Raw genomic sequence first — 27,683 nt, forward strand, 5'->3', positions numbered from 1 at the left:
ATACATACATACATACATAAAACACGTACTGCATACTTAGTATGTGCGTACGTACGTAAGAACGCACACACACATATTTACATAAAAATGTACATAAATACAGACAGACAGTGTACATTTGATGTTATCGTACGTTAAATAAACATTGTATACATTTATTAATCTTTTTGCAATATATTGAGTGACAAACAAGGACTTGGCATAGTGATAAAATTGTTTTAAAATTACTAATCCGAAATAAATACCAACTCCTCATGAATATGGCCATTTTAAACCTACATTCATGAGTCCTATTACAAATCTATTATAAATATTGCCATGACTACCAGACTAAACTCGTAGTTACTTATTTCAAGTGACTATGGAAAGCATTTTTCATTTATGGCAACACAGCATTTCGCAATATGTGCAACCGATGAAAATCCACCTTTTGTTTTGTCTGTCGATAACAAAAATGTTCAAACGTATTTGCTACAACTTTTCATCGTTGGAATCACATAATGTTAGTTTGAATAGCATGTCTCTGTACATCTCATTATTATCATTGCTATTTTGGATTGTATCAGCTACCTGCTTATGACTTCACTTTGAAATACAGGTTATTGCATTGCGTACATCAACTGAGTATGTTTCAGATAAATGTCGACAGATTTTGCAGGGTACGTAGTTAGATAGTACAGGGTCAAGGCTTCCACAATGGAGTATACATGTAAGTAGTTGTAATTAATCTCTCGCTACAAAGGGTCTCACATATTGGTCGATGTAGATATTATTTAGGTAGCATCTAGCTGACAAAGAGTCGTTAATCTTTCCTACATACCAAAGCACTTGACCCTGTGAGGAGTTTACCAGGTGATCGGTGATTTGCTTTTGTAATCTATGTTGTTTGTATGTCATGTAGAACGAACTAGCTGATTTGAATCTTAATGGAACTTAATCGATAACCAAGTATATAGCTGTCTCCCATTATCAAATCAGCTAGTTCGTTCGACACGACTTACAATCAGCAAAAATATATTGTCCGTTATGGTTACTTCTGTTGTGAAAGGAAAATCATGCAAAGTTGATGACGTCTTGGCTTTTCTCGAAGTAGCTTTCCGATTTTGCATATGAATAGGAAGTGATTAAAAGGCTGCATGACACAGTTTGAGGGCACCGTTATTAAGAAGTGCTAAATAGAATTACAGTTGTTTGTCATATATTAATACATGGATTAATTAACCTACGTCATCCTAATGACTTGGTACGGAAAAGAATTATGTAAATACGAACGTACACACACATTTACATAAGTATAGACCAACCTATATGCATATGCAATTATTCATTCCGCAAAAACCGTAATAATGCATTAAAATTGGCAAGTACAGACAGTTCTCTCTCTACAAATAGTACTAGAACCAATCATGTGGACTTATGGTGCATTTGAAGTGGACATATGGATAAGGAATTGGTATTTATTTTACATATTTAATTTACAAAACAATTTTATCGGGGCTTCCTATATGAAAAAATTATGTTAGACAACAAATATCAAAGAAAAATTTATTTGTAACTCAGTACATTACAAAAAAACAAAAACTGTGTAATTTTTTGTTATGTACGAAAAATAACAAACAATTTACACATTTATTAATCTTTTTACACTTTATTGAGTGACAAACAAGGACTTGGCATATGTTGTTTCAAATTGATATTTCAGTGGTAAAATTGTTTTATTAATTAAAGGTCGGAAAAAATACCAAATCCTCATGAATATGGCCACTTTAAATCTACTTTGACGAGTCCTCTTACAAATCTGTAATGAGTATTGCCATGACTACCAGACTAAGCACACAGTAACTTATTTAAAGTGATAGTGGAAAGTGTTTTCCATACATGGCAGCATAGCATTTCAAAATATGTGTAACCGATGAAAATCCACTTTTTGGTCTGTCTGTCGAAAACAACAATGTTTAAACGTGTTTCTTGATGCTAACGCTTCTTATCTTAACTTTTTGATAATGTCGATTTGAATATAGCATGCCTCGGTATGTCTCATTATTATCATTGCTATTTTGGATTTTCAGACAGATAAACGGGCTGCATGACACAGGTTTAGGTCATCATTAGTACGAAGTGCTAAACGTTTATCTTAATACATGTATTGATTAACCGACGTCCTCCTAATGACTTAGGTGCGGAAAATTGACGATATAAGATATCTACAACTCAAGCCAATGTCTGTCATAACCTACGGTTGTATCTTCTAAGTCGGTTCATTTTAGTGAAATGGAAATTTGGGTAATAGAAGTTAAATTTTGTCATAATATTGCCTACAAATAGTTTCGCAAAGGTTGTCATCATTAATGGTCTATTTTAGGTGTAGTATTCTTAGAATTGTGACGAGAGTGCTAACGGAGTGCCTTTAATGCTATAATATGAACCTTCCTTAAAAGTAACATGGCCACATAATGTAATGATGTATGTGGTTAGTGACGGTTTAATCATCATCCATCCATCCACCTATTATCCACCAAGCCAATAAAGTAATAAATGGTACCTAATAAACTATTTGCTCAAAGAATATCAAATGTACAATATAATATAATATAATATAGTAAAATGTTAAATAATATATGTAATAAGAATATTGAATTATTTATACGAAGTTCAAATATATTAGAAAGCTTTAACAATTGTAATGTTTATTGATAAATTAATTAATTAATTTATTTATTTATTTATTAATTCATTCATTTATTTACTTATTTGAAATTTCTATGCTCCGGCTTTAAATTGAAAAAAAAATACAAACATGTCATAAACAGGACAATTGTAAATTTTAATGTATGGTTTTGTACAACGTGAATGTGTAATTTATGTATCCTAAAATAAATATTGAGATATTCCGATACGTTCTGTGTTATTACTCGTCCACGTAAGTGATCACGCTGATACCATTAACTATAAATTGCTTTGTCCACCTCATCAAAAGAGAAGTGTTGGCTAGACGAGAATCGGAGACAGGTAAGAAAACACTTTCAAGATGCTGTAGACACTTTTTTATTTTTAAGCTTTTGGACAGATATCCAAATTTAATGCAACTCGACAATCAACATTGCCACCTTATAGTAATCTGATTAAACCTACACTGGCTGCAACTTGAGTATTGTTTTTTTTCAACTTGACAACCAAAAATGTATTCACTGAAAACTGTTGAAATAGCAATAAGTAGATATTTTGCATGCCAATTATCGATCTATATTATCTATATCTTATATATTACCAAGTTAAACTCGGGGTCTATTGAGAACGGTGATATTTGGATTCGCTTCCGAAAATCAATTTTAACGGACACATTGCACTATATTATATGTACTACTACACAAATATGTTAACCCACATGTAAACTGCAATGTTTGTAAAATGTTTGTTGAGCCGGGAGGCATTCTGTTTGAGGTGAAATGGTTTTATATTGTGGCAATGACCATGAGTGATTTATTTTCAGGATGGGGTTTTTGGTGTTAGCAGTCCATACCATTTTAATTTCTTTGTCCGTGGAAGGAGGTATGTTACCTTAATCTGTCAACAAAAAATGTAACATAGTGAGACATGTCATCTCAAATATTGGTTGAAGTAACTGAAAAATAAAAAGGGGTTTGGTGAGGTGACGAGTATCCACGGCGACACCGTGGTGTTGTGTAATTCCCCATACCCCACAATGGCGTTTTTTTTCAAATTTCGACTTATAATTTTCAAATTTTGCATCCATTTTCCGAGTATATTATTCAAAATTCGCATCGTTTTAGAATTTGGAATTAATACTCTATATTATTGTAATCTGTATTTAAGTATGATTTTATCGACGAGTATTCTTTGGGGCGAAATCAATAGTTCAATGTAGGATAAAAAACTAAATTCCTTTAGTTAGACCTCAGACCCCCCCCCCCCTAACTAAAGTGGCCAAAATTGATGTTTCAGCCAGCGCAATTAATATCAAATGAGTATGTAGTAGTAGATAGCACTATGAATACAAGGCCGTGTGTTTTGAGAAAATTGCTCTTTTATTAACACTTTCTTGTCTTTGCAAATGGCTAACAGCATTGCAACATTATAATAACAGCAACAGAAGAAAACCAGTATACAACTGTGAACATTCTGCTAAGATCTCTTGGACGGCCTCAGAAATACTTTTATGGACGGCATTACTCTGTTATTTTTTAATATTGATCTCCCAGAGCTTGTTTGTTAGTCTCTCAAAATCACTAGATGGCGTTTTGTACATTGTGAGGAGAACAGAAATTATACATGTACATGGAGACTGGGACTGGCCAAATGACTTACCAAAGTTCCCTAATCGTCCGTCGTCCGAACATAGACACAGCGAAAAGTCTTTTAAAAGATTGGGACGTGTGCATGCATACACACAGAGAACGTCATGGATTTTGACCTTGTTCCCAACATGTCTTCAGTTTTCATGCATTTACTTGGAGTGAAAATTCTCACATTTCCTGATTGGACATTTTTCCGAATTTCTATTTCTGTGCTAGCATTGGGCTTAATAGCCACATTTCTCACATTTGGCTAATGTTGTCCACTTTCCATTAGCTACATGGAAAAGTCATTAGCCACAAACTTTAAACTTTGAAAATGTTACATTGTTTTTGCATTGCCTTAATTTATGATATTTGTCTTATTTAGTTATTATTGTTGTCATGAGCACTAACAGTCATACTAAACTTTGCCTACGTCAAAATATTGACACTATCATGCTAAACTAAATTTTGCCAGTTTTTTCTGCGTGTATTTATATATATACTATACACACGAACTTTCCAATGTTACTTGACAGTGGACGTATCAATACTGGAAATTGATACAATGTTACGACATGCTGGGTGGTCGTCTTTGAAAATAACGGCGCCAAAAATCCAAAACGCAGTGCAGACATAAATAAAGGACTTTTGCAAGAAAGTTATCCAGTTTAGGCATTTCCTTGATTCATAAACATTAATAAACTGGCACAATACTATGGTGACTGTCGCCATACATGTATATTTCGTGTGCCAGACGAAAAAATCGTTGTAAACCAGACGGTAATATACTGCCTTGTGAATTCATTAGTCGCTTTACCAAATTTGACCTCGGCGGCCGGCTGTTTACCTTTGGCGCACAGTTCGCGGTTCGTCCCGCAGTGTAGTGCAGGTGGAACCATTGGAGTCTTGCCCGCAAAAGTGGCCTTAGAGGAAAATAGTGTACATCCATCCAGACAGTTGTTATAAAATTGAATTATATTTAGATTTCAATTAAGCTGGTATTTACCGATGGAATAAATGCTTTGTAAGATATGCGAATATACCGAACCGTATGACAACTTTAAATAGAATAAGTTAAAATGATGGTATAACGACCTTTAATATTCTATTTAAAGTTGTCATACGGTTCTGATGAATAATCGCATATCTTAACACATTATTTTCTTATGTTACACCATCGGTCGAACTGATGTTGTACCTACTGGGGTCCTGGAATGAGATGCCTTGGAAAAAGTGTCGAATACAATCGATCATCAATTTCATTTCCTCGACAATTTGTCTCATTCCCTCAACAATACATCTTGCTCTCAGTACAACAATGTCATACTAAAACTGCTAGACATCACCGTAATCACATGTGGATAAAGGTTACTACTTTCAAGTGAATTGTTGTCTGCGCAAACTGCCGGGGAACAATTTGGCATCCAAACATCCAAAGCGAACACAATAGAGTGGGTTCTAGGCCTGTTTCACCCCCCCCCCCCTCACTCGGCCTTTTACGGTCTGGCCTGTTGGCCCCTTGCCTCACGGTCATTTTGCCCCCCCCCCCCATATATCAACATACTCCAAATCATAAATTTGGATTGATCATGAATGCCGTTACATGTAATACGTCCATGGATTGATCTCGAAAGCATTGACAGGTCGGTTCATATTAAAAATCATAATTTATGATTCCTTGTTGTACTGAATCTAGTCCTGTATTGTTGTTGATCAAAAAGGTGTTGTCATTTTTATTCAGATGTTACCGCCTGTGTATTGTTTTAGTTTTGCAGACATGTCGCCTTTCCTGCTGACAACTTCACAAGACACTTGTTATGAAATAATTATGGCCATATCCCCTTTCATGCCAATGTAACACTCCAAAGAAAACCGATTAGACGGAATGATTCTTTGTTTTAAAGAAAATTATCACATGCAATCATTCAGTTTCTTTCACCAAGGGATAAGGCACGAATCGATTTTTGTTATGCTTTGTGGTTGGATTGGGTACATATCGTCACACTTCCTTCATGTAATGAAACCTCAAATCAGCATAATGGTTTGGTTTGGTTTTTACACAATTTACGGTAAAGTATTGCAAGTTTGTTCAGTCTGCTAGGATATGGTTACTGTGGTTACTATACGAGAAGAAGGGGTAGATAATGTAAACTAATGAAATACACACTGAATAAAGTAGAGACATATCAGCAAGATTTAGAAGAAGAAAAACGTTCTCAGGAGCAAAAGTAATCGGAATAAGTTAAAGCAAGAAAATATAAAAGCAAAACAAATTGTTTAAGACTATGCAGAATTTATTTCTTTGATAGAAAACGTCCATATCGGGTAGATTAGAAACGAAATGTTTGTAAACAAAGGCATACACTAGTCAAGTTGAATACATAGCCGACGCTATATGGTGATCATGAGGCATAATTTCCATAATAAAATCGAAGATTTGCAAAGAAGCTGCATACAGAGAAAACATGAAATTTAAGTGAAATTTCAAATTGGAAAGTAAATAAACAACTCTACCAAGGCTAGAAATAAACTAACCGACAATTTCTGGTATGAATGAATTGAATCACCAATCAAACACTTTATATTTAGTGTATTTCCTATCATCCAGTCAGGGCATGTGCATGAGGCAACAATTCCAGTGAAATCCGAAAATGATAATGATATACAGGTAATAAAGGCCCAAGTTAGATGAATATAATTATATGAGTCACATTTACATACTTACTTCTTTATTTATAGTATATACATATTTGTTATGGGTATAAGGCCAGAAATGGACTGGTTAAAAAATGTTATATTATATGTATGTACTTGTGTGCAATTTCTGGTCGTTTAAAAAATGAAACATTTTTAATAATCGCAGAAATTTTTTTTATATAAATAAGGAACACTCCAAAAAAAATAAAGAAAAATAAAGTATAAGTATGTAAAGCGGTAGGCTCGAACACACATTTTATTCTGGCCGGGGTCTATATTCTTGTCATAAAATTACGTAAAAATATTCAATAAACATTATTCGTCACATCTGTGTCTCTTCAATATATACACTTTAGATAAAGGAGAAAACGTTACAGCATCATTTTTACTGATTAAACAAGTACTCGTGTTTGCCCAAAACAGTAATCGTCCGTGAACGAGGGCGATGTAGTATCACGCATATGTCGAAAAAGAAGACGAAAGTGACCCCCCCCTTTTTTTTTTCTTTTAGCAAATGAGCAAATTGAGCAAATGCTGAGCTCATGGAGGTTGAGTTTTCAAATGCCAGTACCCCATGGACGTTTGCCAAGATTCGAATCATTGGAGCTCGAGATCGCGCGACAAGACAGGGAAGTAAATTATACGACCATAGGGGCGCTATTCAATCGGTACACGGGAGCTGCGCAGGCGCTGCGTCTCGTATGCATGCTTTGACAGCGTCCCATTCGTACCTTATACTCGATTTATATTCCAGCGCGATTCGATCGAGTTAATATAATGTATTTCTCTGTGCATTATAATTAGATATTAATTATCAGTTCAAGATACTGAAATACTTATAAACAAGAACTTGATAGAGCTTTTTCATATTGTCTAGTTTATGTTATTCAATATAGACACCAGAATTGCTTTGAGTTGCGTTCATTTCTCACCGTCTGTTGTGCATGTTGAAGCAGGCGCCTCGGCAAATTAGCATGAAGCATGTGTATTATAATCAAGTGACGGAATGGCGGATACCTAACATATAAAAGCTCTTTACTCGCTGCCAGATCCGTTACAAATCTTTTTTATGTATGGCGTGCGGTTTATTTAGCAGCTAGTCTCGCTGCCAGACTCGTGACTATCGTCCCTAATCTGTTTATGTATACCGAGCGGCGCAGCCGCGAGAAGAGAGGGACTAGTCCCGAGTCTGGCTGGAAGCGTTTGGATAAAAATACCCGCCAATGAAACTAGCGAATCGACAGATTGTTTAAAACATACTAGCTACTGAATATTCTATATCCAGGAGGAGTCTGTTATAAATAGCGACTAATCATGTGTTGAGGATTTATTTACTTCAATGAATGACAGCGTCACTCATTGTTCATTGCGTAATGTCAAGAGCTAGAGGAAGAAAACAAGCTGTCGCATAATACCATAAACACATAATTGCAACAGGCAAGTAACAAACACAACGCATGAACATGGAAAAAGTTACCGAGACAACCTGCCTTGCGATTGAATATGGTATGCAGCAAATGACGCTCACAGAATTGAAGCCGAAGCAAGTAGAGGCGATTGCGGGTATGGGAAGTCCATCATTTATCAGATTGCACCGTTTTGTCATGAATCCTGCTACAACAGAACACTTGGCAAGTCTGTAGCGATAGTTGTATCCGTTGGTAGCACTGACGACCGACCAAGTGAAATCGCTACAAGAGAGGCAAATCGGTGCCGTGTATGTCTCGCCGAGACTCGGCTGGCTGAACTGAAGCGACGCTTACACAACGGTGAATGTCAGCCCATCCTTGCGAGCCCGGAATCACTGCTACAAAACAAAGATATTAGACAACTGTTGCAGACACAACCCTATAGGGACATGGTTTGTGGCGTATTCGTTGACGAAGTTCACTGTGTGGCGAAGTGGTAAGTTTTTACTATATTGTATCGTTTCCTGATCTGAAACATTTTTTTATGCACGATCGACGATTGAAAATAACATGCGACCATTTCCTTACAGTGCAGTGTTACTTTGAAACAAGAATCAACTGTAGCATGTATCATTTACTAGTATTTACGTAGGAGAAAACATGGGGGAAGGACTGCGCGTGTTGAGGATGTGAAGTCAACGGTGTACATTGTACATCAGTAATGTACATCTGAATGAAAGACATAGAAATTGGTATACTAAGATAGAACAGAAATAGAATTTGTATAAATAAGCTTACAAAAAATTCACATGAAATTGTTGCCTGCAGTTTCGTCTCTAACAAGCACGGTGCTCCTGTAGTCTCGTAATCTTAATGTGGGAATACATTGTATGTATTTCGAATTCGAAACGTAAACAGGAACATCATCAGAAGTGCACTATATATCAGTCTCGGCTATTTTAGTACATCGATGATTCTGTCACGGACCTTTTCCGCAACAATGTAAATGTTCTCTGAGAGATTGTAGATGCAAAACGGAGCTAAAAACTTGATTATCTAGACGTGTACGGCAAACTTTCAATTAGTGCTAATATAAGAAAGAAAATATACTTTACCTTTTCCTAGTATTTTGAGTATGTGTTACAGTATAGTTGGACAAAAGGTTACAATTGGTCACTTGTGAACCAATATTGCATTCACACCAAGGATCTTTTTATCTTCAGGTATAAAATAAAGTATTGTAGATATCGATTGGGATACATAACATTTACTGTACAGACTGTCTAGATCTGTGCATAGGGTTTACCATTTCATTTTAAAGGTTGTTGTTTTTTTTTCTCGGGGGAGGGGTTCTGTCAAAATTTTAACAGGGGCGTGCAGGGACCACTATGTTTTTTGTAATAGTCCGAGCTTTTATTTTGTCTAGTACATATTAGATTACCCTTTACAAATACAACTAAGTGCAACAATTCTCAATAATAAAAAGCAATAATAGAACACCATTTTCGGGAATTTGGAGGTTGCAAACTTATTTTTAATTACAATCTTGACAAAAAAGGTCTAGTTTACATTACGAGGAATATGCCATGTTTTTATAGGGAGGTCATTATGAACTGGTATAAGGTTGTTAGGAATAATGACAATCTTAATTTAACACCTAGTTCAATTGGAGAACAAATTATCTGGGGAAACCGACATTTAAATGCTGGTTACAAGTCTGTGTTGTTTTTCAAAGAATGGATTGAGTCAGGAATTATTCACATAGCAGACCTATTTAATAACGGTAGTTTTATTAGATACAATACTCTATTGGACAAATTGAAATGTAAGAGTAACTGGATTGTACAATATATAGAGGTAAAAAAAGCAATCCCCAAAACTTGGTACAGAATTATGTGTGAAGTTAGCAAAAAAATTTATATAAGATTTGGTAGGATACAGCTAAGAAAAAGAGCTTTCAACGGAGAATACAAAGACATGTTTGATTTTGCATGTAAAGATTTTTACTGGAACATAGTAAGTAATAGTGGTGCTAAAACGTATGCTCCTAAGATTTGGGAAAAGGATTGTGGGAAAGATTGTAACTGGAAGGAAATATGGGTAGAAAAAATTAAATGTATGCCAGTTAAAAAAATAGCACAATTTAATTATTATCTATTATACAACAAAATCCCACACAAAGAAAATTTGTTTAAATGGAAAATAATGAATAATCCATTCTGTGAGATCTGTAAAAATATTGAAGACAGTAAACATTTTCTTTATGAATGTAAAGCTGTCAAGCAGTTCTGGAGAAAATGTATTAATATAATCAATCAATTGTATAGAATGAACGTAAGACTACTGTGGAAGCACATTGTGTATGGATACAGAATATATTGTAAGACTTTTGATGTATTTAATTTAATCTTGATGGTGGCGACTTTTGCTGTATATAAAGCGAGAATTTTGGAAAGAAGAGATATTGAACAAATAATAAGAGAAGAAATATTTTATATCAATTATAATAAGAAGAACAAAATGTTGAAAGAGTTTGTTAATGCTTTGTGAGCTACACGATGTATATATTCTTTCAAAGGGATGTAAATAAAAGTTGACTTTTGAAAAAAAAAAAAAAAAAAAGTGCAACAATTCTCTCTCTCTCTCTCTCTCTCTCTCTCTCTCTCTCTCTCTCTCTCTCTCTCTCTCTCTCTCCTCCCTCCCTCCCTCCCTCCCTCCCTCCCTCCCTCCCTCCCTCCCTCCCTCTCTCTCTCTCTCTCTCTCTCTCTCTCTCTCTCTCTCTCTCTCTCTCTCTCTCTCTCTCTCTCTCTCTCTCTCTCTCTCTCTCTCTCTCTCTCTCTCTCATCTGCACAGATTATTTTTAATTATACACAATATAGCATTTTGTCTAATACATATCAGATTACCTTTACAAATGCAACTAAGTGCAACAATTCTCTCCCTCCCTCCCTCCCCCCCTCTCTCTCTCTCTCTCCCTCCCTCCCTCCCTCCCCTCTCTCTCTCGCTCTCTCTCTCTCTCTCTCTCTCTCTCTCTCTCTCTCTCTCTCTCTCTCTCTCTCTCTCTCTCTCTCTCTCCAATCTGCACAGATCATTTTTAATTATATACAATATATCATTTCCACATCAATTTTACCATGTAGCAATTTAGGAGAAATAGTTATTAGTTATTGTTTTTAATAATGTGGAACAAGTTGATTTGAAGAAGTCTTACACATTTTAATAATAGTTGTGTTCATTCCAATTTCCCAACAGGGGCATGAATGACTCTAAAAGTAGATGCAACGCTTTTCGAAAATGGTATGGTCGGCTATCGGAATTAAGGTCACTGTTGAGTGATAAAGTACAAGTTGTTGCTTTTACAGCTACGGCCACTACATCTGTACAACGAACTGTCATTGAAGAACTAAATATGATGGAACTATACCATCGTCAATCAGTCACCCGAGAGAAGTAACATTCGTTACAGCATCATTAGAGTGAAGAACGATATAGAAAGAAACATTAGCTGGTTGATCACTTACTTAATGAACAAAGGAGTAGCTACTGATCGTGTCATCATTTTCTGTCGATCTCTTAGATATTGTAGAGAACTTTACTTTTTATTCAGAAAAAGATTAGGAGATAGAGGATTTGACAGATCTAGAAATCAAGAGGTTGATGATGATAGAACCCGTATTTTTGCAATGTACCATTCACAAACCCCTCACACAGTCAAACAGTCAGTACTTGAATCTTTTACCAGAGAAGATGGTTGTGTAAGAGTTGTTTTTGCTACTATAGCATTTGGTATGGGGGTTGATGTGAATGATGTACATAATGTAATTCACTATGGTCCTTCCAATCCAATTGATGATTATTTTCAGGAGAGTGGAAGAGTTGGTCGTGATGGAAAAGAAAGTAATGCCATTTTATTAGTATACAGTCAATCTTTATCTAAGCGTGTCAGTGAAGAGATGACAGTCTGTCTTCCTTAATAGAAACCCTAGGCAGTCATGATATACAAGAGATTTGGCAACAAGTAGTCACTAGTATTGTACAAAGTAGTGATAGTGATGAAAGTACTAGTGAGTCAGACATATGCAGTGAAGATGAGAGTTGTAGCAGTGAAAGCAGATCAGATACACCAGACAGTGATACAGACATATTGAAGATATGATAAAGGAGAAAGTTCATCTTGGGTCTGATAGTGATGATGATTAACCTAGTTTTACCCATCTAATAGTAATATTGTTATCAATGTGTATTGAATGAATCAATAGTGTTATTGTAAGCGTAATGCATGCTGTTTGTCTGATGAAAATCTGTGGATTTTCCTGAAAACTGTAATATAAATGGTATTATTTTTGATGAAATGTGTATTTATCAAACATACTGATACTTTCATTAACTTTGAAAGAGCAATTTATTACCAGTGAAAAATTGTAAATATTAATTAATTTATAAATACAAATCATTTTTGTGGACAAATAATGCCTCTGTGGAAGTATATTTTATGTGTGGTACTTCTGTATTCTCTTCATTGAGAATGGGATAGAGTTTATACAGGAGATCTCCATGGATACGTTTGGACGGAGTGATTTGCTGTGCCAAATATATTCATGAAGATTATTTCTTACTGACTGTCATCGACGACTCTTCAAATCATTACCGAACAATGAATTTGGCCCATCTTGTGTACAGGTAAAAGTTACATTAGTCACAGTAATCACACTGCACTGGCATTATAGTAATGAATAATTTATATTCATACATACTCTTGTGGATTTCTGAGGTGTTTTCACACTCATATATGTTTTGTGTACAAAACTGTTATTTACAAATGGCAAGTATTTTATGTCGACAGGGCGCCCTCCACGGTATAATGTCATACGTTCGATTTGACTACATGTATAAGTTATGTAAGTGCGAACAATTAGCAATAAATAAAATAATATCCTTAAACTTTTATTCATATAAAAAACCAGTGCTAAACTCCAAACTGTTACAACTTGAAGCTTGATTGAGAAATGTTGCGCAATTAGCTGTGTGTGTAAAATTTCAACCTTTGCACCCCTACCCAACAACCAAAAGTGAAATTCCTCTAAAGTCATCCTTAACTTGTAATAATAAGAAGTGGATGGACGGACAGACAGACAGACAGACAGACAGACAGACAGAGATAGATAGATAGATAGATAGATTGTGCAAGTACGTTTACAATGGTGGCTGGCTCAGTGCTCACCAGCCGTAGTTTGGGGCATCAACTCGCCGTAACTTTCACAATAATTCATCATATTGGATACTATAAAAGCGAAAATCTCGACTGATATTTCTCTCTCCGTGCTAGAAGAATCGAGTTTGGAATTATTGATAGGAATACTGTGATTTCCCGGCGATTTCGTGAAGAATACTTGACCCCGCTGAGGTCGTAAATTTCGGCCAGGTTTTTCGCCCATTTGTTGTTTCGCCCAAAATTTACAAATTTTGCAAAGTAGATGGATTCTTGTGTACTTTCAAATGGCTATAGTTAGAAATAGACAAGGTCTACTCAAGATTTTCGGTAGAAAGTGGGTGATCCGCCAGGAGTCGAGGGTGACCTCCTTTGACAAGTGATGTGACGTGACAATGCAAACAGGCGAACTTCTCACAACTTGCTCAACTACTGCTGTAATTTAAATCACCACGCACACCCAATTTCACCATGACCCTAAACGAAAGGGCCAAGGGTAGACGATTTCGCAACGTTTGAGATATTTTCAAGTAACATGTAACTTGCAAATTCGATATCACCCTGCAATCGTGTGTAATAGTGACATCAGAATGAAGGCAACTCGTGTAAGCAAGTCGTATTGTTGAGTGCAGTGTCCTGAGTACAGCGCCTTAATTTTATTCAGTCTACCCATACGTGGGTGGAGTCTACCTGACTAAAACGTTAGATGTCTACCTTCCAAAATACAAACATTAGCTCAAAAACATAATAAATAAATAAATAAATAAATAAATAAATAAATAAATAAATAAATAAATAAATAAATACAACTACAACAAGACTTCGGCCTTTGTATCTATTATCTATTATCTTTGTATCTTAGTTATCTATTGCCATAAATTGTGTGAGTCTCTCAGTTTCGCATTATTTTAATCCGACATGGTTTTGCTTCCTTGTCTGGCAACGCTACAAACATGTAGCAAAATGTGCTCAGGCTACATAAATTGCGGTAACGTATGAGGAGGTATTTTTAATCATGTAAGCATTGCGAAATATTATATAACTAGCAAGGTAGATGTAATATATGTAATTTTGAGCTGGAATGGCGAGATTTGTAGATACCGACATATATAATATTTTTGAGTGATTGGCATGAAAGCCATTTGAAGAGGAAAATATTCACTACATGGATCCGCAATACGAGTATTTTCTGAACATATTAAAACTTAGACATAAAAAATAGGCCTTGGGGGGTCTCAAGTGTCTATCATACAAATTTGTAACACATGACGTTGTTGTACATTATTTTTTTTTAACAATTAGTTTGTAAGATGTAAGCTAAACTATTTATTTAGCTATCATCAGGGTGTAGGAAAGGGGATTACGTTAAATTACATTCAGGTCTTTTTCTCACACAAGACAAATTTATAGAAGTCAAAACAGAGATGGTTTAATACGAGACAAAATGTAACATGAAGAACAGAAGTAGTCCAGATTTGGCACAGTAAATCGACTAGCGATAGCGACGAATCTGAAAATAAACGGAAAAAATGACTTGATAAGAGTGAAAAGGACAAAATTTTAAGGATACAAGAGGAAATGCTGACAATTAGTGTTATGGGTAACAATCACTGCACGACACTGCACGTGGCAATAAGCACGTCCGGCCAGCAAGTGTAGGACAGCCGTCAACGGTCAAGTCACTTCGTGTGAACTACCTAGTGTACATGCACGCACAATGGGTCGCTATCTTGAAAACATCGAAAATCAACAAAAAGTAGTGACAATTTATACACATTATAATGCGGGATATTCGGGAGATCGCTGCAGAACCATGAAATTCATGACGATAATTAATAGAAAAAAGTGACAAAACATAGAAACATAAGTTTGAGTTAAAACGACCGAGGTGAAAAACCCGGAAATGTAGATATCAATAACATTGACTTGTCGAGTACCAAAGTTTGTGTTCGTTTTAGACACACTATAAAAACTGAAAAAAACGATTACCATGTTGCATTACACTCGTAATGGTCATTTAAAAAAATAGTTATCGTCTGAACGAAAGACTATTAACGCAAATGGTAATAAAACGGATAAAAGCATGATGTACTCACCGAGGTCATCAGCGTACGCTCTATCGCAAAACGGTCACATGGGTGTCACGTGAGACCCTTCCGGCCTCCTCTGGATAGACAGACAAATGGATAGAGGGAGGAGGAGGAGGGTGGGTTGGTGGATTGATGGATGGATAGATATTAGATAGCATTTTCTGTCAATTTATATCATTTTAGTGTTAGTAATTGATATTTAAAATATTGTAAACTACTCAAAGTTTCTACATTTCGAAGGAAAACTACTTTAATTTTATTTATGTTGAAATCAAATGCTCATAATTTGTGACATGCTGGTGTTTTGGAGTGCATGCGATATTTAAACGCGTTGTTTGTGGGCCTGAAGTACTTGTTCACACAAGTCAGATCAAATAACAACTTCACAAAACTGTACTTTGGGCCAACACAATTGAACAACGATTCCCAAACCACAAACACACATTTACTCATAAGAGGTTCCAGTGCAGCATTGGAATTTGAAGGAAAGGAACCAACCATATAATATTTAATGCGATACCGTCACCCAAATGGCTGCTTACACAAATGATACGAAACGTTGTAATCTCTGTTTAACTGAGAGACTATGTATAATCAATTCAATGCTGACAAGAGCATGCTACTAAACAAACAACCCGAATTAGTCTCCAAATGCCGCCATGAAAACATTTTTTCCTCACCAACTATAGATATAAACCTCCGTAAGGCATAGTGTCGTCCGACCATCTTCTTATGTAATGTACACACACACCTGAAGTAATAATAATCTCAAATTTATCAGTTTCCTGATGATCGCTGAGATACAGTCTGAGTAATTACTTATAACACCATCATTTTGGATTTATTATATATATATATATATATATATATATATATATATATATATATATATATATATATATATATATATATATATATATATATACTGTCTTAGCAGATTGATACTCACCGAGTTATATATATATATATATATATATATATATATATATATATATATATATATATATATATATATATATATATTTATATATATAAATAACCGCTATTAATTTGTCACTATGTCTAACTATAAACTAATATCACTCCTCTTTAGGAGAAATATTCCACTCTGATGGCGGAGAAACGTATAGTTTGAACTTTGAGGAAGCTAAACAAGAATGTACGAAATACAATGCTGTCATAGCTACATACGACCAACTGTATGAAGCCTGGGAGGAGGGTTTTCAAAAATGTCGAGCTGGATGGCTTAATGATGGAAGTTCACGTTATCCAATGCAACAGGACATCAACGGTTGCGGTAATTTAACAGGAATTGTTGATTTGGGAATTATGGACAAGTCAGATAGCTACGACGTGTTTTGTTATAAAGGTAAGTATTGAAACAATCCTCACACGTTCATTTATAGATTGCACGATAAATTAATAAAGTTCCAAATAATCTCTAAACATCAGTGTCTTATGTTTGTACTGTTTACCTTCTAAAAGGGTGGGGAGGGAAGTGAGTAATACACAGTGAAGAGGACATGCACATGACCAAATTGCCGGAGGGGGGGGGGCAGAACTTTGTCTTGGTGCAATCATGCACTTAAAATTCAGAAAGGTAGCTAATTTATATAAATTTGCATGCAATTTACATGATAACCATTTTAGCATACGCAATTAAATATCATTTGTAAGGCCAGAAAAAATAAGAAAGATGTTCCACCACATTGGATAAATAGGTCGATTTTTAATTTTTTTCTTCATTTATTTACATCCAATTTACAAAGATGTGATGATAGCAAAATATTCCTGGTTGAGTTTATATAGAACTTATTCAGTCATTTTGATTTTATCTCTTTGTAATTTGTCTGTATTTCAATCGATTTCCATCAGTTCTACATTTGGGAAATGTACACAATTTATGATTAAACAAATTCTGTAGCCTCTCACCCTCACCTCTCAAAAAATGTTAAGCCCCCGCCAAATGAAACTCAAGCATTATTTTAGCCAGCTCTTCTGTCACCCACACTACAGTGGAGATATAAAATCATATGGTACAATGATGCATTAAAATACAAGTGATGACCAACTACAATAATACTCCGAACGAGATTACTTCACAAAGGATGTGGATTTCACATGCATAAGGAGATGTCTCATAATGAGCTCTAACCTATACGGGGGGGGGGGGGGTACATAGCCAGCTACCTTTTCCATCTTGTTTTGCGAGAAAGACAATTATCACCTTGATGGTTACTGGTTGGAAGGAGACACATCCAAAAATGTATAAAAAATGAAAATAAGACAATTAGAGGCATACAATATCAAACTATATACATGATTTAAAGACTTACACTGCTTGGATATATTAAAATACCTGAATTTAGACAAGTATGCTATGCAGTACATATTTCCTGGAAGTGTATTTTGTTGTGACAAAGCTGAAAGATATTGTGCGGATAGGCACTTGGTAGATGACCTCTGGAGTTTAATTTGGTTCCAAAAAAATCACGAATGAAGAACAAAACATTTCAAGACTTTCAGACTGCCAGACTTGTGATGGCCCATGACTGTTCAGCGCACCTCCCATGGTCATAAACCTTTTCTCAATTATTTTTAGTGCACATTGGACTCGCAACAGCAATTAATCAACACTTGTTTCACATCTGTCAATTTATAGCTTACCTTGTTTGATACGATGCACGTTTCCAGAGGTAAAACAAAAATAGTTTCTGATGTGTACGTAATTTTTAAACACTTGCTTAATTATCTTAATACATACTTGCCTATCAAATCACATACATACATACATACATACATACATACATACATACATACATACATACATATGCAAATAGACATATGTAGACATATAGACAGACGTCACACACGTACACACACATACTCTCTCTCTCTCTCTCTCAAGACACCTATATTTCTATATCATTAATGAGTTAAAGTGTTGTAAATATCATTCATGACAAGTTAATTTCATTTTCTTCAGACATTCCATCTACAAGTATTGTTGGAGGTATGTACTGCTACTTTTTATAAGAATTGGGAAATTCACTGGAGTGGTGTTATTGAATGACTATTCTGTTGGAAGCATTCTGTTGGAGACATTTCTTCCTAATAAATCTTACTTAAAATATGTAAATAAGACATGCATATATAATACGCAATAGGCCAAGCGAAGGATCTAGGTTGCGATGATTTAGAAGAGGTGAAATTTCTATTAAGTACAAACTGTGTGTGTGTGTGTGTATTCGGTGATACACATGAACGTCACTTCAGCTTGAACAATTCCTTGAAAACGCTGTTCCTGTTATGCTTTATATACACAGGTATGTGACAGAACTGTTACAGCAACATACCGTACCGTATGTGTGTAGTTAACTCGATCTAAACTAGTATGCCTCTGGATTTCAAATCAAGCTTTCGCTTAAGGCTAAAACGATTTGTCTATGAATAAATTTTAATTAACAGCTCGAATTTCTATTTTTCACTCAAAACTTTCTCATATATATATATATATATATATATATATATATATATATATATATATATATATATATATATATATATATATATATATATATATATATTTGGTTACTTGGGAATAATATATGTTCAAATATTATATAAAGGACCTATTTCTCTTCTACAGGCGAAATCATCCACTCCAATGGTGTAGGGCGCTATACTTTGAATTATGAACAAGCTAAGGCAGAGTGTACGAAATACAATGGCGTCATAGCTACATACAACCAACTTCATGAAGCCTGGGAGAATGGTTTACAAGAATGTTCAGCTGGATGGCTTAGAGATGGAAGTGTTCGGTATCCAATGCATGAGGTAATCAGAGGCTGTGGTATTTTAGTAGGAATTGTTGATTGGGGATTTAAAGACAAGTCAGACACCTACGATGTGTATTGTTTTAAATGTAAGTACTACATCAAGTCTCTTACTTATTGTTTTTCATTGTTACCATCTTATTACGCGTCAATTCATTGGTTATTCATATTGGATAATGTACTAAATAAGTTGCTAAGTCAATGACATCTTGTTTACACATTATGGTTTTAATAATATATCAATGATAATTTAATTTCTTAAAAAACGCACTACACTGCGTCTCAGTGCTCTTTACAAAACTCAAAACATGGTTAAAAGGTAAAAAAAAACATTACAGAGTAAACAAGGCTAAAAAGGCTGCGACAGCGTGAAAAAACATCCTATAAATGATTAAAATTACAGTTTACGTTGCACGAAAATCACATGTGGTAATATTACCTAAAAAGGTGAGTTTTAAGATTGCATTTAAAAGATTCAAGTGTAGTATCTAAGTAAATATGAAATGGCAGCTGATTCCACAGAATAGGAGCCGCAATTGAAAATGCCTGGAAACCATAATTTTTTGTAGTTCTAGTTGTACCAAGTCTCTTTCAAATCAATATAAAGTACAGCAGAACGAAGTGTGCGCGTCGGGGTGTAAATTTCAACCAGCGCGGCGTCCGCATGCAGTCTGGGAATTCGCCAAGAAGAATCTTGAACGTGAAATGAGCAATTTTGATCTTGATTCTCTGCTCAACAGGCAGCCAATGAAGATCGAATAAAACAGGTGTGATGTGTTCAAACTTCTTTGTTCGGGTAATGAGGCGAGCAGCTGCGTTCTGTATAGATTGGGTTTTATCGAGCTGGAAGGGGTTGATTCCATGAAGGAGGCTATTACAATAGTCCAATCTTGATGTTACAAATGCATGAACTAATTTCTCCGCAGTCGCGGCGTCAATCAGTGAGCGAATCTTTCCGATTTTATATAAGGCGAAATACGCAGATCTGCAAATAATATTTACCTGACTCATCACGAAGCCACCATAGTCTAGCATAACACCGAGATTCTTTGCTGACGTAGATGGACTAATATCCGACATGCCGATCCTGACAGACTGTCCAGTTTCGTCACGTCTCTTTTTGACGTGACGAAAAGTTGACAATTTCCGTCTTTCCATCATTCAGGATCAGCATGTTAGACCTCGTCCATCTACGCACATCTTCAACACGTTTCAAGATCTGACTTGACATAATTTGGGGGTATTACATATGACGTAGATCGAGGAATCGTCCGCGTATAGCATATATAATAGTCAAAGCCATGAGAACAGCTGATGTCATCGAGAGGCGTGGTATATAAAGTAAAAAGTATATGCCCCAATACTGAACCTTGCGGCACAAACAAATTGTAGAATAACGTTCTGTGATGTCGTGGAATCAATAACAACACGTTGTGTACGACTTCCAAGATACGAACGAAACCATTCCAATACTGAACCTGTTATGCCAAAACGAGACTGCAGCCGATGTAATAAAATATCATGATCAAGTGTATCAAACGCTGCTGACAGATCTAGCATTACCAGAATCACGTCCTTCCGAGAATCCAATTCCATCATGATGTCACTGTGTACACAGAGTAAAGCAGGTCTCAGTGCTGTGACCGGCGCGGTCGATTATACTGTAAGCGTTTGGCCAAAAATATTTCCCGATGCACAACCAGACGAGTATTACACCACCTTCGTTCACTCTGACGGACTGTTCTCCTCCATGCCCTCAGCTCTTCGTTTTACCATGGCGCTCTTGGCTTCTCAATGAACGTCTTGAAAGTTGATGGTGCTAAATCATCGATAATTCTGGTCATAGCATGATCATAAAAAGTACATAGCTCATTTACATCTAGATTTCTTGGAAACGTGAAAGAGGATGCATCTATCCTGGTGTTCAGTACTGTGCGATCGATCAATCGAAAATCTCGTCGCAAAAGAGTTTCTTGCGTATGTAAAACATTTACATTGAAATGAACAAGACAGTGGTCTGACAGAAGTACGTCAGAGACGACAACACTACGAATTAAACGATCAGATGTACCCGTTATGAGGAGATCGGGCGTATGTCCTAACACATGGGTTGGTTTAGTTACATGTTGTTGGAGGTTTCTGGACCTATAAGTAAATCAGTGAAATTAGCAGCGTCACGTGATTCCAGGTCATTCAGATGGAAATTGAAGTCGCTGGCAAGCAATAGATGTCCAGGTGATGGAATAATATTTTCTAGTAGAGCTTAAAATTCTGAGAGAAATTCATTCATTGTGTTTGCATTCTTCTTCGATTTTGGCGGTCGATGAATCACGATCATACGTAAGATTTCACTGCGAGATCGGAAACAGAGCTCCATAGATTCAAATGATTTGAAGGCATGCATTAATTTACCATCGACGGTGATGTTAAAGCGTTATAAAATTGTAACTCCGCCATGCGTTTACCACGCGGCTTTTGATGGGAATTATAACCAGACACAGCTGAGCGAATGTTCGCAAAAAGGGGGTCGTCTTTTTTTAGCCACGCTTCAGTCCAAATCAGAAAATCCAGTCTTTTCTCAACCAGCAGTGTGGTAGCGATACTACCAATCTTACCAGTCAATGACTGGGCCTCAGCGGCCCGTTGAGTAATGTTAACAATGTTCCACCTCATTCACGGCAATTGAGAATACGTGTTTGATGTTGCCATGTTCAAGTTGATACAAGTGACTAACCCTAATATGAAAGAAGTCCAAAAATGGCTCTTGAAAAGTTCAGTCCAAGGAATCCCGTCTAATCCGGTAGCTTGAAACACAAATATAAGTCCTAATGAAAAACTTTAGTGAATAGATGACGACATTCTGGTTAAAACTTAGACAAATAAAATTGTAGAGTGATCAGCGCCACTTTTTTCTCCTCTCTTGTACTCTTTCCATTTTACCCATGTACCTTACTGAATCTATCCGCTCTGTTGATTGGCTGATAAATACAGTTACAATAGTTACACTGACAAGTGACCGTGTGTCATAACTTTTACGAGTAAACAACAGCTGGTGATAATACATGTATCTCAGAACTGATTGCTCAACTTGCTTGATAAGATTCACGTTTTCATAAAGGGAGGACATTTGGTTAGCTACGATTAAGTACTTCTTAAATTTACCAATAATACCTAACCTTCTACTTGCCTACCATGCATGCATGCATACATACATACATACATACATACATACATACATACATACATACATACATACCTACATACATACATACATACATACATACATACATACATACATACCTATATACATACATACATACATACATACATACATACATACACACACACACACACACACACATACATATATACATACATACATACATACATACATACATACATACATACATACATACACACATACATGCATACATACATACATACATACATACATACATACATAAACACAGACAGACGGACGGACGGACATATACATACACAAAGATACAAAATCATGTAAACACAATCTCCCTTTTCCCCCTCTCTCTCTCTCTCTCTCTCTCTCTCTCTCTCTCTCTCTCTCTCTCTCTCTCTCTCTCTCTCTCTCTCTCTCTCTCTCTCTCTCTCTCTCTCTCTCTCTCTCTCTTCTCACATATATTTGTGTCGTTAATGAGTCTCAGTGTTGTAAATGTCAATCATGACAAATTTATTTCCTTATTTTCAGACAATCCATCTGCAAGTCCTTATGGAGGTATGTATTGCTATTCACGAAATTAGTTGATGGAGTGGTGTAATTGACTGTTCGTTCTGAGGGCGACATTTGTTCTTAATAAATTTTACTTATGATATGTAAATAATACGTTAATATATAAACCAAGGGAGGGAATAGGTTGTAATTTAACTTAGGTAGAATTTCTGTTAGGTAAATTTCCGTTTGATTGAAAAACGGCCACAGCAACATATTGTGTCACAAATTACCTGTAGCATTATAGCATGATCTTACCTTTAATATACATACATACATACATACATACACACATACATACATACATACATACATACATACATACATACATACATACATACATACAGAGTATGTAGTCAAGATTAACAGTATAAATGACAACTTCGTTTTATTTCCCCCAGAAATCCCAATTACAAGTATTGTTGGAGGTATGTACAGCTATTTATTTTTGTTAAAATGCTAAATGCACATGGGTGGTTTTATTGATTGTTTGTTCTTTGAGAAGTACATAATTAGACAATCACGTATACAATCAAATTCAAATGATCAGCATAAAATGAATACACAACACTGTGATATTCAAGATAAACTAACTTCATAAGACTCCTGTATATAAACAATTACACTCTTTTGAAAGTCCAATTCAAACAATCAATGGCAAGTGTTGTATCTTATAACATTAGGTCATAAAATACAAGCCACCAACATCTAGACTGACTGTTACTAAGCATGCTATATATATATATATATATATATATATATATATATATATATATATATATATATATATATATATATATATATATATATATATATATATATATATATATATATATATATATATATATATACCGGTATATTGATGGCGCAAATCGGGAGATCTGATTGGACTAGACATCGAACTAGCTCGTCTAAAATGAGCGATAATGCACAGTTGGCATGCGTCCAAATTTTGATGTTCACTGTTCGTCTACGAACGTTGTAGTCCGTGCAGGGATGGGGTGCAAATGAATCCAGAAAATGTTGCGTCTTATCTTGTTTCTGATATTTTCAATATACTGGTATAATATAATAGCTATAAACCACCCCTGGGAATGGTATACCACTCGGGTTTGACCAGTGAACTCAATATATGCACTCGCTATCGCTCGTGCATACATTTGTATATTTCGTTCACTGGTCAAAACCTCTTGGTATACCATCCTCTGGGGGTGGTTTATTGCTTAAATATACGGTGGCCCACAGGTGACATAGGAACATTACATTTGTGGAATAAATAAGTCCTTTTTCTGAGATTAAAGTATTTAATACAAGATAAAACTTTTCTTTCACACGACAACACATTATTTTTCTTTTGTTGAAACTAGAAATATAAAAGCAAAAATATAAAATTTCTGAGAAAACACCTTTCTTTTTACAGCGCAGAAAATGTATTAGCTGATCAAGATTTTTAATTCTTGAGGCCCAAACTTTTTTTCCGAGAAGAAACTTTTAATTCTTAAAGGAAAACTTGTATTTTTCAAGAGTAATTTTTTATCCCAAGAACCGATTTTTGAAATTCCAAGTCAAAACTAAATTTGATGGTTCGAGTTATGTTTAATTTCAATATGTGCAACTCTCTGCCTGTGAGGGCACATTTTTGTTTAACTGGCAATCTGCAAGGGTGGCTCCTGCCAGATTCCCACTCAGGACACCCGGGAGAACAAATATCAACCATATAACCTTCCCTCTAACAATGTGCAAGGTTGGGTGGCCTAGCAACGTGACTAACAGGCATGGCAAAGTGTCTGTCTGTTTGTCTGTCTGTCTGTCTGTCTGTCTGTCTGTCTGTTTAGATGTGTGTGTGTGTGTGTGTGTGTGTGTGTGTGTGGAAACAACTTAAAGTAAAAATCCACTGGACCAATTGCCATGATATTTTGTGGGTGTATTACCTCTTGGGTGTCTAGTTGGGAATTTGTTCAAATCAAAATGCACTTACCACCGGTGTTTGAGTTGGGTCAAAAATGTGTTTTTGTCAAACTTAAACTCAAAAACTATCGGCTAGATCAGTCAGAAAGTTTGTAGGAACATATTAAATTGTAGTTAGATTAAGAATTGTTATGTGATATGCAAATTATGGCTAAGATGTGTCTGTTTGGCTGAAAAATCTTTAATTTAAAAACTACTTAGCAGATTAGGCTGAAATGTAACGGGGATGCACCTGTGGGTGTATAGTTCAAGAAACATTAAGCATATAATGATTTTATCAGTGATATGCAATAAGATGTAAAAATGTGAATTTTGGTCGAAAACTTATATCTTAAAATGTGATTGGTCAATATGACTGAAACTTAGCGAGATGTTTCTAGAAGTGTTATTCTTTAGACTTTCTTCAAAACATTTTTGATACAATTGGCCTTAGCGACCATAACCACGCCCTTAGCAACAACCAAATGGCAGTATACTTTGGTTAAATAGCAACATCATCCGGTGAATAAACATTCAAAAAACGTATGAAACTATCCCTAGTAACCATGACCACGCCCATAGCAACAGTCAAACGATAGTGTATTTCACAAAGAATAACGGATTTATAGACAAATGAATAAATGAAAAAATGAAAATTGTAAATTTCCCTAGCAACAATACCACGCCCATAGCAACAGCCAAATGATCATATATATTACAAAGGTAACACCAGGGATTCATAGGTAGGGAACGAACATTCAAAAAATGTAAGCAAATATGTCTAGCATCGTGACCATGTCCTTAGATTGATCACGTTTAGATAGATAGATAGATAGATAGATAGATAGATAGATAGATAGATAGATAGATAGATAGATATATCTTATTCAAAAGAATAAGGATGTAATAATTCGTTACTCAGAGTTTCACACTTTGAGCGATCTTGAGACAACTAAATTAGGATTGTCAAGGTCGGTACGTACATTTAATGTTTGTATTTATATATTGCGTAAAGATGGCTGGACTAAACTATTCCTTCCATGGGTTTACTTCTATAGTTGGTGAGCGAGTATCTGCCTTCATGGTGACATTCCAAACTACTCAAATACTCGCTCGCCAACTACAGAAATAAACACCCATAGGGAATAATTTAGTCCGACCATCTTGTTACGCAATATAAACATACAAACATTAAGTGTATTAAAACGTTCTATCTATGAATACATTCTAATTAACAGCTTCAATGGCATTTTTCATTTAACAATTTCAGCAAACATGACTTTGATTACTTGATAACAATATATATAACAATATAAATGCCCTTTTCTGTCCAACACAGGAGGAATCATCCACTCCAATGGTGGAAAGCGTTATAGTTTGAATTATGGACAGGCTAAGGAAGAGTGTACCAAATATAATGCAGTCATAGCTACAGAAGACCAACTGTATGAAGCCTGGGAGAATGGTTTACGGAGATGTTCAGCTGGATGGCTTAGAGATGGAAAGGCTCAGTATCCGATGCATGAGGTCCTCACATTTTGTGGTGGTACGATAGGAGTTATAGATTGGGGATTTAAAAGCAAGTTAGACCACTACGATGTGTATTGTTATAGAGGTAGGTATTCAGCAGATAGCAAGTTACAGTTATAGAGCTGCCAAACGAGTTCCAAGGAGTTGGCAATTGTTGACCTTCTGTACAGGTGGAATAGAGGCGGGAGTCCAATTTGGAACGATGAAATAATATACTAAGGCAAGAAATTATCCCCTAGAAACCCGTAAATCACAAACCAATTTCTCTGAATCACCATGTGGGGGAACAACTTTCCAAAATGGCGGCATCCATCGAAGGGAAGTCTTATGTAACTTCTCGTACGAAAAATAGATTTGATATCATAATGTGTCCCATCCAATGTCAAAATGCATGGAGAGAATTATAAAATCATTACTAGGTTCAAGAAAGATGAAATAAGAATTGTAGTACCACACTGGAGCACACGTGGTCATTGCATGTCCATAGCATATGTAGTACTATGTACTTGGTGATACAATTTTCATATTTAATTGACTAATACCTCAAATGTAAGTGAACTATCACCAGGGGCATTCCTACTAGTACTACTTCTACTATGCGTACACATACACTCCAGTACATTATGTGTCAGGCCTACCTTTTTTGGAAAATCAATCTTTCTTCAAAATAAGGTTGGACTCGGCAATAATTTTTGTCGTGGATACTCTCCATATATTTGACATTAGATAGAACACATTTAAGACATCAAATCTAAAACTGAATGGCATTTTCAAAATAAAAACTCACTAGCGAAGGACTTTCCTTCGATTGCACCCGCACATAGTGAATCAAAGAAAACAGATTTATGACTTATGGGTTTTTCGGAGATAATTCCTGATTTAGTATCTGATTTAAGTTCTTTCAATATTTGACTTACGTCTC

The 27,683-nt window shown here is 35.6% G+C and overlaps 1 protein-coding gene across 2 annotated transcripts in view; it reads left to right on the forward strand.

Moving 5' to 3' along the window:
- The first annotated feature begins 2,985 nt into the window (after positions 1-2,985).
- Positions 2,986-27,683, forward strand: part of LOC144441199 (aggrecan core protein-like) — a 33,347-nt gene continuing 8,649 nt past the window's right edge. For both annotated transcript variants that reach the window (XM_078130764.1, XM_078130755.1), the window contains exons 1-8: positions 2,986-3,009; positions 3,491-3,549; positions 16,797-17,072; positions 18,690-18,716; positions 19,353-19,628; positions 23,264-23,290; positions 23,686-23,712; positions 26,571-26,846. In XM_078130764.1, the coding sequence (XP_077986890.1) occupies positions 3,492-3,549; positions 16,797-17,072; positions 18,690-18,716; positions 19,353-19,628; positions 23,264-23,290; positions 23,686-23,712; positions 26,571-26,846 (967 nt within the window). In that variant the 5' untranslated portion in view covers positions 2,986-3,009; position 3,491. The remainder of the gene's footprint in view (positions 3,010-3,490; positions 3,550-16,796; positions 17,073-18,689; positions 18,717-19,352; positions 19,629-23,263; positions 23,291-23,685; positions 23,713-26,570; positions 26,847-27,683) is intronic.

This window comes from Glandiceps talaboti, chromosome 1, assembly GCF_964340395.1.
Source record: "Glandiceps talaboti chromosome 1, keGlaTala1.1, whole genome shotgun sequence".
NCBI lineage: Eukaryota > Metazoa > Hemichordata > Enteropneusta > Spengelidae > Glandiceps > Glandiceps talaboti.